The sequence below is a fragment of the Geospiza fortis genome, unplaced genomic scaffold (genome assembly GCF_000277835.1).
Source record: "Geospiza fortis unplaced genomic scaffold, GeoFor_1.0 scaffold331, whole genome shotgun sequence".
NCBI classification, from domain to species: Eukaryota; Metazoa; Chordata; class Aves; order Passeriformes; family Thraupidae; genus Geospiza; species Geospiza fortis.
In genome coordinates, this window is record NW_005054540.1 from 540,152 (window position 1) to 552,416 (window position 12,265).

At 37.0% G+C, this 12,265-nt stretch overlaps 1 protein-coding gene across 1 annotated transcript in view; it reads right to left on the minus strand.

Moving 5' to 3' along the window:
- Positions 1–1,205: 1,205 nt before the first annotated feature.
- GK (glycerol kinase) overlaps positions 1,206–12,265 on the minus strand; it is a 35,292-nt gene continuing 24,232 nt past the window's right edge. Inside the window, exons 18-22 of the mRNA XM_031063884.1 lie at positions 9,244–9,364; positions 8,912–9,055; positions 8,229–8,306; positions 6,738–6,824; positions 1,206–3,631 (exon numbers count right to left, since the gene is read on the minus strand). Coding sequence (XP_030919744.1) covers positions 3,624–3,631; positions 6,738–6,824; positions 8,229–8,306; positions 8,912–9,055; positions 9,244–9,364 — 438 coding nt within the window. The 3' untranslated portion in view covers positions 1,206–3,623. The remainder of the gene's footprint in view (positions 3,632–6,737; positions 6,825–8,228; positions 8,307–8,911; positions 9,056–9,243; positions 9,365–12,265) is intronic.

Sequence of the window (12,265 nt, forward strand, 5' to 3'; positions counted from 1 at the left end):
CCATGATTGATGAATACTGCTTCCTTAAATTCCAATAATTTGTATATAATATATATATAGCAATTAAAAGAAATACATGTACATGCAGCAATCATACTGGGCCCAGCTACAGCTGATAATGGCACAGCATTCCAAGAGCTGATACAGATCTAGGGCTCTTTAGATGGAAAGATTAGAGCTTGGATGCTGACGTGGATATTAAGAAGCTTGCTTACTCTGCACAGAGTCCCAGTAACAGACATTGTATTAGCTTTTGTTGAAAAAAAAATATTTATAAGCTTCTGAAACTAATTAAATTAATAAAATTCCAATCTCATAATATTCCAGCTTGAGGAGTCATGAAATATGAGTACACTCCTGCGCAGGGCAGCTAAGGGCAAGGCTGCAATTCTGCCGTGTGAAAGGAAGGCACTGGAGTCTCATGGGCAGAGGGAGAAGCCTGATATTGAGTCATAAGTGTCTGTGTGCTGATGTGAAACTTAAATGCATTTTTGTTTCCAGGATGTATGTTGGTGTGTGTGTTTTGTTTCTGACACACACAACTGATTTCCATAGAGGAGACTAAGGATTTGTAAATACTAAGGATTTGTAAAGGCTACGGATGAAGGCCATAACCTTGGATAATCATGGAGCACTGGATGTGTAGAAGGCGGCTGGAACAACAAAGAGACAGAGTAAGAATCCATCAGGTGCACTCCTTAAATGCACTTTAAAAAACCCATCAGATGTAACCCATGCTCCTTTTGTAAAATAACAGAAGCATCTTCTGCTCCCAGCTACCACCCCAGCAATGTTTGCTATTTCATGAATGTTTCTCCCCACAGCTCACAAAGGCTTTTCAATCTGTGGCAATTGCCAGACTATGGCATAAAACCAAAACCTGTTTGGCCCCACCCCACCTCTGCATCAAACCTGTACTACAACCATGTTCCTTCCTGTTGTTTTACTTGTGTTTTCCTGCTCTTTCCTGAACAAGGAGGGACTTGAGGAAACGTGATTTCTAATCCAGTCCTTGAGTCCTTGCATCACTGAAGCAGAATGCAGAACTGCATGTATTTCACCTGTACATCTGAGCAACTTCAAGCATGTCTCAGAGTGGCTGCTTTACTGCTTTATATAAATCAGTGTATACTCGTGCCTCATGTAAAAATGTTAGTGACAATGTGTCTGAAAGATGATGTGCAAGAATAAACCGACACCTTCCATCAATTCATTTATGGTACTTTAATACCAAGTTAATGCATTTCTCAATTAAGAATTTATAAACTGGTAATTCATAAAAAAAAAAAAATCACAGCTTCAGAAAAAGCTAACTTTAACAGTTTGTCCCCTCCCCGCCAACAAGCAGTTTACAATATATTTCAACTATGTTGGTAGAAAGTTAACAGTGATGTGAAACTCTTAAAAAACATTTCCAACAGCAATTGAAAATAAAATAATGATTTTTACTCAGTGAAAAATTAATAGGAATTGTGTTTCCCAGTAAAAGATAAGTCAGAAAAGCAGCAAAAATTCCCTCTCCTACTCGTTAGGTACAAGCTTTCCCCCTGCCACATTCATCATGGGCAAAGGCCACACTTCAGCATTATTCGTTCCCAGGTCCAGCACTTCAGTGGTTTTGGCAAGACTCAGAGGTCATATTCCGAAGTCCAGAGTTTGAGGTGTGTGCTGCTCCTGCTCCCTGTGCTCCACAGCTGCTCCATTCCTCTTCCTTGGGGTACAGTGGGATCAGAAACAGCTCAGAGTAAAGGTAAGGAGTATGAGATTTTTTCTATGGGATCACATTCTTTTTTTCACTCTTCACCTCTCCAATACAAACTGGAAACACCAGAAATTTTGGCTGTCACGCTTCACATGTGAGTATTTACAGGAGAGACAGGATTTGAATGATGCTGTTATATTTTCACTTGTATACAAAATCCCTTCTCTCTGCTGAAGTTATACATGCAACCACAGGACAAAAAAACGTTCCTTCTCTATCTTCTAAGTTAAAAGTCACATTTTCAAAAGTCATTGCACTTGACAATAAAAAGGCAATTAATATGCATTTGATATTAAATATATTGTACAGACCTGAACTTCTGTGCAATTCATTGCTTCAGACATATAACATCCTTTTAAAAACTAAGCCTCTAATCAAAGAAAAACTTTGTTAAAGACAAAAATCTTTAAGAACAAATGCACACAAAAAACCTCTCCCTTTAACTCCTAGTGCACTTAAACACATCTTTGAAATTCTCTGTGTTGTTCCCACATTTAACCTTGCTGCCATTCCATACTGGTCTAACATCACTACACAAGAACACCTTCTCCTTGACCTAACCAATAAGGCTGGCATTTAGGATGCTGTTGGTACAAACAGGAAAGCTGAAGATAAGATTATTATCTCACTCCTTTCATGTGGAAAACAAAGGATTTCAAAGTGGATGGGATTCAGCTGTCACCATTGTCTGTAAATTCCAGTGGCCCATTTCAGGTGCCAGTACTTACTCTACTGAGCCAGGGTTTTGGATTGTCCCAGCATACTTTGCAACAACTTGCAGTTAAAACTATGGGCAAGGAAACTGAAAGGGAGATTTTGGTCCCTGAGATATACTAAATGAAATCAAGAACTAAAGCACTGATATTTAGTTTGGAGTGGACCCTCTTTAATGAAAACTAAGTTAGCTTCAACTTCCTAAAGTTTAACAAATAGTCAAGCAGGATGACAGGACATATGCAGTATTGGTCAAGGCAAGTGCACTGTACAGAGTAGTTTGAAAAGTTATCAGTTGCTGAGTTATCAAGCAGCTGTCCTGTCAATAGCATGCTGCATCAAACTTGTCTTTCCAAGCTAGCACAAAACCACAGGATGAAACACAGCCTTAACCAAAACACTATTTTCTCTCATCTCTTTAAAGGTACAACTACAGGATTTAGTGTCATAAATACTTATGATGGGCCAAGTATTACATGTGCCAGAACCAAACCCAACTTTGTAACCTTGCAACTGAATGTTTCAGCAATAATCTGTGGACCATAGCAGCAAACTCCTCATTGCCACACCAGAGGCAATGTGTGCTATGGTAATCCATCTTGGGCTAGTATTTAAAAGGTTTGTACCATGGAAGGTGTTTCACACCAGTGGCAACTACAATAAAACATCTTTGGCAACCATTGGCATATGAAAAGTAATTCACAGCAGCTGGAAGAATTGTAAGATGTTTATAAAGTTCCATAGTGCATCATTAACTTTCTGAAGTATGTTGCATGAAGTACCAAACTCCTGAAAAGGACAGCTAAACATCTGCCATCATTACCTCAGAGACTGCAGGTTTTTTTCATACCACTTTCTCAGACAAAGCTAGGGCTTGTGGGATTTTAGAGGATGATATGAGATTGTCTACACAAAGGCTTCCAGTGCAGTTGGAGCTGATTTGGGTAAGGGAACAGAGTAATGAAGGGCTGAAGACTGAATTTTCAGTGCACCACTGGGAAGTTATGCAGGGACTGGTGACAGATGGATTCGTGAATACATTGAACCGCAAAAGTAGCATAATCACGTTGGTGGTGGAATCTCTTCAGACAACAAAACAAACGGAAACAAAAAAATCAGCTGCATCCAGTGAGTCCACTAAGTAGCCTCATTTACCTTAAATAAAAAATGTGTGCATTAGGAATACAGAACTTATTCTAAAACAGTAACACTCTATAACACAACTGAGTTATCAGAGGAATTCAGTAAAACCAACTTTTGTTTTCAACAACTGCAATTATAAATTAGATATGTCTTGTGACACCAGATAAGCCAGCTCTTAAGTGTGTAGGATGTACACAGTAGGGGGAGCAGAGACCACGCTACTAAGATGGGTAAATTTTTAACAAGTAGAAGGAATGAAAGAAGGTAATTTAAGCTTATTTTCTTCTAAATATGAGTTCAACTTTCAGAAATTTGGAAAATATTATTGCAACTGTCTTGCAGAACTGCACCGTGATCCCCTATACATAAATTAGTATGCAATTTGCCAGTAACAATCACAACAAAAGAAACTAAAAAGGAAAACCAGAATCTTACTAAAAAAAAACCCCAAAAAACACAGGGTATTTAAGCAGGGACAATACAGTTTTGCTGATCAGCACCGATGTCTCATTCTGTGAGAATAAAGTCAAATAACTTTATATCCCAGATGCCACATAAGACCCCATATATAGCCAATCCCAACTATACCTCACTTGAGAGATGCCAATTTAAGCCCACAAAGGCATTTATTTAAATCTGAGTCTAATAAAATATAGGATAATTTTCAGTTAACTACTACCCACTCTGTGCAAAAACAAAACAAAACAAAACTACAGCTATGGAATACATTGAAATCTCTCTGATGTCCACTTCCAAAATGAGTGTGAAAAACTTTAGAAAATCTTAGCATAAGGACTCCAATTGTTATATGCACCTTGCTTCAATAGTGAAAAATACCATCCATTTCTCTCCAGGAGAGAAGAATGAAGATCATAAAATAAGGTACAAGATTATGATTTTGATGAAATTATGAAGTTATATAATTAATAGAGTATTGTTCAGTCATCAGGTGCCACATAAAAAGGCAGCTTAGCAGTTCTGTAAATGGGGTTTTGCTATGCTAGTGTTCTCTATTCTGGCACAGCAGATTTTTCCTTCACATTTCAGTAGCTGTAAAATCATGGCCCTGCCCTAGAGACATGTTCAACATCAGCACTGATGCCATGTGAGACTTACTGCTGTTTCAGCACATGAAGGATGAATTCAATCCTCCCTAAATTCAATCCTCAAATCTACTACTCTGATGACTGCATTGGAGGTACAGTGTTTCACTAAAATATAACATGTAACAAATTAATTAAATGGAGTTTCTGCACTGAATTAAAAGGAAAGCCTGGTCAAAAAGCCTTTTAAAAGCAAAAGGATATTTACCAGAGCAGTGTCTAAGGGGGAAGCAGCCGTGCTCCAACTGACAAGGCAAATTCTGTATCTCATGTTCTACACTAATGACAGCTGGGCAAATCTACAACCTGTATGTAACATCACTGCTGCTGTTCCTTTTGAGACCTCACCATTTTTAAAACGAAGAACAGGAAACTTCTCCTCTTCCCAAGCTTGTAAATAGTGAAGCTGTATATTCATATAAAAAGTAATTATACTGGTATGTATAACAACTATATACACATAGTAACAGTAACCATATTGATAGTTACTGTTATCTGAAAACAAGGTCAAAAATGAGTTCTAATGGTCACAGTGAGTTGAGATGAATATGTTTCCCAATTGCGGGTCAGAAAGGCACTGACAAGCTTAAAGAAGGGAGAAAAAGAAATCTTTTCTTATGAGTTCCAGCAGTGCAAGTTTAATATGCAGGTTACTGATTGGTTGTTTTTAAAAAGCAATCCCAGAAAATAAGTTGCTTATTTGTTAATTTATCATTGATTTTCCATATTATTTTAAGTACCGTCTATGTGGTGAAACACCTGACCTGGAATTTATATTCATTTATATTCATATTACTTTGTTCAGCTTGTTAAAAATTTACCCACTTATTCACAGCTGGCTTTATTTTATTCTTCATAATATAGATATTTCTCACTCGCAGATACATTCCAGAGTTAGTAAATAACTGAAAATCCATTTGTTCATTTTGACTTTTGCCTAGCACTTGTTTAGCTTGATTTTAGTTCTCCTACAAGCTGCAACCATCTCTTCCATGCAAGGAAAATTGAATAGTTAATTCAGGCTGAATGAGTAGAAACAAAATACAAATATATCACCACAGGAGCATGCTAGAGTCCTCAATTGTCTGTTTAATTAACACCTCCTTGCTTATCCCTCCAAAACCAAAACGAAGAAAGAAAACTAAACAACCCCCAAGCTTACTAAGCAGCAACAATGCCTATACTAAAATAGTATCTCTGCAATGAAATTCGGAAATAAGGAATAAATGATATCATCAAACAAACTTCTTTTTCTTACTGTAAGAATATCTTAATGAAATGTCTTACTTCTGGCATAAGTAACTGTCATGTACATTAAGAGATTTCTTTTAAAATAACTTGTACATTAACAGGTTGAAGATGCATCTTCATTGCATATGCACACAGTCCCTTTCCAGTTTTGTAGTTAAGCCTTTTAGGGCCTCTTCTTTTTAGACTAAATTAATTCACGTATCCATCAAGAGCAAAGTACAAGAAGAATGTTTTATAGATTTAGTAGATGAAGATTTCTAACAATACAATAGTTTCAAAGGGTCCAGAAAAATCAAATGGGTGCATGAAGCCTTTCAGGGACAGAAGAAATAATTTTCACTTAATTTAAACAAGGCCCTCAAAATAATTAAAAACAGTGCAAGAAATACAGGATAAAGGATGGAACCTTATTCTATCTGCCATGCACACTGTAAAGCAGGCAATGCATAACTCTGCTAGGCTGCTCCAACCTGTATCCCTTTTATAAACTGTGCAATCTCCACAGACAGACAAAGGAGAGTCCAAGGTTTCACGTGCATCCAACAACTACAAATTAAATGGCACATGAGGATGGATTTGAGATGGCATTCCCTTGGTTCCCTTAGGCACATTATGCCTGATTCACACCCTCAAACATTTGTGTGCATGAACAACAAAAAGCATCAGTCATTTTTGCTAGAAACAGACAGATGGAATACAAAAAACCCAAAACTTAAAATAGTGCAGATAGGTTTTAAATTGGTCTAATTCAAATAATAACTAACCTGAGAGGTACTTTGCTCCGATTAACATTAGCATGCTAGTCATAATAAAAACACTGAAAGGCAGACTAGAGAAGATACTACTGTCACCTGATGGCATCCAGGGGATGGTGTTTCCAGTCAAGCAAATCAAAAGAGAAATATATATATAAATTGCAGTATACGTGTTAAATATATATGAAAAGCAAAAAGTAACAAATGTAGTGACATTCGCAGAAGAACTAAAAAAATATAATGCATAAACCCCATAATAATTCAAAACAGGTCCTCTCTGTAAGAGTTCAAGTCCAAATTCCACTGTCAGCACAATCTAGGTTGAGGCCATTTCTAGTATTCTCCAATCCCAACCTACTCCTAAAGTATCAAAGAACTAAGGAAAATAACATTTGCCCCCCATGTGTTGGACCAGAAAATCACTAAATTAAGTTTGATAAACATATCTCTTCACATAAACGGAAGAAAAAACATCTAGGTTTTACTGCATGGCAGAATTTTTTATCCTATTAAGATAAGCATCAGGTTAGATGTAAGGGTAAAAAATACTGAAAGGAATCATATTGCTCATGTTAATTCACGTGCTTCCCTTCCCAATAGCCTTGGCAGAATTGTTTGCAAACCACAGTGTTAAATAAAATATTTAAACCAACATATAGGATGGCAAAAGGAAAATTTTAGCTTTCAAGAAGAAAGTGGCCACATACAGCTTGACAACTCCAACTGTGGATTTTGGATTGTGGAGGGAGCTTAAACTTTGAGGATTCTTTTCTTAATACTTTTCATTTTAATAGTTTTTCCAATAATAAAGAAATTAAATATAATTGATAAAGCCCATAAATGATGTGTTATATTATTACTCAGGACTAAAAACTTATCCCAAAATAGTACTAAAATAAACGTTCAAATTATAGATCACAGGAAGACTGCAGGTTTAATTAATTCAAACGTGACAGATAAGAAAGCCCTCTACTACAGAAGAAAATTCTTGTTCAGTCCCTCAAAAGTGTTTTCCTATTTTCTGGATGTCAACAATAGGTCTGTGTTAATTCTTTACTTTATGATAACTCCTTGCTCTTACCCCCTATGGGTCAAACAGATTTTAATATAGATATGAACCCCTCCTTCCTACACAGCAAATAATGAAGGCAGATACAGCAAGCAAAACCACAGGATGGAACTTTTCTCCTTTGCAGCACGAGGTTATGGTATAAGAGGGTTTACAAAATCCCTGTGCTCTAAGCATTGTGCTGTATCTCGTCTTGCAGGTGAAATTTTTTTTCTTTTGCAAACCAGTGCCATCCTGCAAAACCTGCAGCTATTCAGGAGGAAGACCCAGATTTTCCTGCTTTGTTTCCACAGTGGATTTAAGTAATGACCTTTAAATCACTATAATAGTCCAGTGATGGCATGAACAGAAAAGGTCAACAAAAGCAAGATGAGCTCCCTAGGTTAACTGGCTAATTAATAACACTTGACCTGCATTCATTTTTGCTTTACCATTTGAACCAGCAGATGCCTCCCATCCCATAGACTTCATCACAGCTTTCTTCCACCTGGCATAGCGATATTCACTTTCTGAAATTAAGAAATCAGAAAACAGAAAAGCCTCTCAATGCATAGGAATGCTACCACAAATATTTAAGAACCAGATCTGGCAATATGAGTTTTTCACTCTTTTGCACAGTATCATTTGTTTGCACAGAGAAAGTAATATAAAATCCTTTTCTGAATACCAAAAAGTTCCACCCCAAATCCCACAGTTATGCATAGTATGAAGAAATAAAAGAAATTTTCTTCATGTTCACCATGAAGAATTTTAAGAAGATTTACAAGCAGGACAAAATTAAACAATAGATATTTACGTAGAAACCCTTCAAATGCTGTCTTGAAGTAGGGATTTTAGAAGTAATTGTAATCAAAATGGTAAGACAAAATTATGTACCAAAAATAAAGAAATAATTGAAAAGACAAAAAAGCATTTATCTTGCACAGGCATTAATTAGGTCAAGTGCACACTTTCCATTTCTACAAGCACTTAAGAACTGATGAGAAAGACAGCTAGCTAAAAAGCAATAATTAATATAGGCTTTTTAAAGCCAAAAGAAGAGTACCCAAAACCAGTCCTATCAACATCTGTAAAAAAATAAGTTTGCAACTCAGATAACACAAAAAGGTTTTACCCTCTGGGTTTATCTGTGGTTCAAATCGTTCACATGTCACTGCTGTCAAATCTCCAGGATTCAGACTCCAAACTTCAACACCTTCTGCAGCTCCTGCTGCCATAGCAGCTCCTAAAGCTGTTGTTTCAGCCATTGATGGCTTAACTGAAGCAAAACACAGAGAAGACCATAATGATTTTTAATGGAAGTCCCCTTGATGACATCAGAACTAAAGACTGACATATTTATCAAGATACAACAACAAAGCAAGCTACCCAATTTGCTCTCAACAGCCATTACAACCTAATGTTTTCAGCATTAAAAAGAAAGCAGGAGCTATAAATTCATCTTACCTACTGGAATACAGAGAATGTCTGATTGGAGTTGCATGAGGATTCTGTTACTGGTCATTCCTCCATCTACTTGTAACTGACTTAGTGGAATCCCACAGTCCTTGTTCATAGCATCTAGAATCTTAAATAAGAAAAATAGATGTTACAATTTAATTGCACAGAAATGCTCTGATACCCTCTGAGGGTAAAACACTGATACTACGCATTTGCTGAAGAGGGTTAAGTAGATCAATCCTCTCTCCTATATATTAAAAGGCAAAACAGACATAATAACAACACAGTTTTGTTTAACACACAGCACATGCATTCTCTTCATTACAGAAATCCTAGAATAGGATTCTAGGATTCTTCTCAGGTGCTCTCTCCTATGTGCTGCTTATGTGGCCTCAGAGGAACTTTAAGAAAAGTTGATGAGAATGTTTATCGAAGCTAACAAAGGAAGCAGCAATAATAAATGGGGTCCTTCAGTTGATCATCCTTTGTCTAGATAGTTTCTCTAATTTGATGGATTAAAGAATTGAAGAATTAAAATATTTGAACTGGCAATCTGGAAGACTCTTCAATAAGAACTGAGGAATATTGAAATGTTTTGAAAGAGCAGCCTCTTCAAATATTTTCAATTAGTTTTTGAAAATGGAGAATTTTATATCAAACAAAACCGAGAGCAAAAATAAACTGTTAGTGTAATTTTTAATAAAATTATGTTTCCTTCGTTTGGGCACTGTTTCTAGCTGAAAAGTGTTGCAGTGTTTGCAAGGGATAATTACCTAAGACAGAGTATTTAATTCACTGATACCTCTCCATATGATTTTTAAAGGCTTTCCTAAAAACGTAAGACTTGCCTCAAACCTTAGTTACTGGTAACACCATGGCACTGCTCCATAATCCCCAATAAATACAGAATAGTGGTTTTTGTAGGGTTTTGTAAAAGCAGTCAGTTCAATGTCTCATTTACACTTTTTTATAAGGCTAGTGCACAAGTTAAGTATTAACAAGTACAGTATGATTTTCTTTCTGTAATTTTTCAGTGTATTAAAAAAAAAAAGATGTGTTTTTCTCAGCTTTAAAAGACAAAGCAACACAGACCACAAAAAAAGACTAAAACTACAGTGCATTCTGCCCTGTTCTGTAGCTCACAAAGTACCCAGTAATACAATATTTACCAGGAATAGTCAACATGCTACTTAAAAAAGAACAAAAAAATTGTAGGCTTGCAAGACAGTGAAAACTACATGGAGATGAACTATCCAGGAGATCCTCCCAGTTTCCAGAAAGTAAGCCAGCAAGGTCCCTTACCAGAAAGATTTTTAAAGGAACCAAAGGAACTGCCCAGGACAAATAAATGTTAAAATTTACAAGGTACGAAGAGGAAGGACAGTTTTCATGGTGGCAGCATTTGCCTATGGGCCCACACTATTCAATACACTAGAAATAAATTGGAAACCAGGATTCTTGCACAAAGTTTGCTGGCAGTACTAAACTAGTACTTATTTCCTTCACATACATCAATTCACATTTGTCTAAGGTGATATCATCTGCCTTTTTTACCATTCAGAACTTCAGCACCATTGGAGGCTCTGGCTTTGTTTACCACTGTGTAAGAGCATGTTGAATCCGCATGCACTCAGCAGAGATGAAAATAACAAAAAGAATGCTAGAAGCCAGGAAGGGATGAAGGAACAAAACAAATCATGGTCATGCTGCTGCTATCCCTATTGTACAGAGGTGGGATGAAGAGCAAGGACACAAGTATGCAGATTTTGCCTCATGACAGAATTGTACAGCTCTTAGAACTGAAAAATTGCTTATTTTTCCAAAATTCTGTCTGGGAGAAAAAATGTAACAAGTGTCATCTATCTGCATAAGGAAGAAGCTTTTTGGATAACAAGGTACTCAGAAGGAGTGAATGTCCCAAACAGGCAAGAACTCCATAGAAGGTGACCTCCAATGAAGGGTTTTCCTGAAGACTTCCATTTTCACTGGAATTGAAAGAACTTTGTTTTTGACGAGGCAGAACTAATGATGTATTTTTAGAAAAACATAAATATATTTAACCTGTGTTGCTAGGATTTAATCTGTTAATTTGAGAGTGTCCAGTGCCTGATTAGGCACTCCTGTCATTGTTATAAAATCAGAGTGACTGAAGTATAGGGAAGTGTTAGGTCTGTTCAAACAGTGAACTTCACCCTCACTCAGTCTGACAGCTTTATTCCCCTCTCCTGCTTCCAGCCACATGCCCTGCCTTGCATTCTGACATTTGCTGAATGCCTCTGTGAGGCAGCTGAGGTCATTAATCCAGCAGAAAAATAGCCCAGAAAAAAAAGAGATAATTTTCTGCTGGAAAGTTCACTGAGCTGTCACATGAGAGGGAATGGATGGGAGGATGGACAAGGAAAGAGGAACAGACAACAAACCAGTTCAGTTGCCTGTAACTTTACCCTGACTTCTAGTACAAGAATTAGAAAATTAGAATGCTACTTCCAATTTCCTTCACAACCTTCTGAGGACTCAGAGGTTGTCAGCACAGCTTCAAAAGCAGAAGCCTGGGTGAAATCTCTGTCAGTCTTTTTCAATAAGTAATTTATTCTATATCACTACAGAAACAGCACACTGCTTCCCTCATCTTACATGGTTTGAGCAGGATGCTATTTTAAAAATCAGTATGTTTAAATATTACCAGTTTAATTCAGGTAATCAAATTAAGGCTTGACTGTTATCCTGCAAGGTCTAGGGATTTCATTTCCTCCTGTATTTGCACAGAACCCAGGGACTGCAAACACAGGTGATATAAGGATTCAACGTTCATACTGATATCAACCTCTTTAATTTGGCTGGGGGATTAATTTCCTCTGTGAGAATTTTGGTTGCCTGTTACTGAACACCAGCTGAGGCAGTGAAGGATGGAACAGGCAGGAAGTGATGCCAGCTTTCCCTTGGTATGTTTGCTGCTGTCTTGCCTTAACTCCTTTTTGTTCTTGTGTACCAAAAGTGACACAAGCCATCTCTGTCACAGTAGACCATA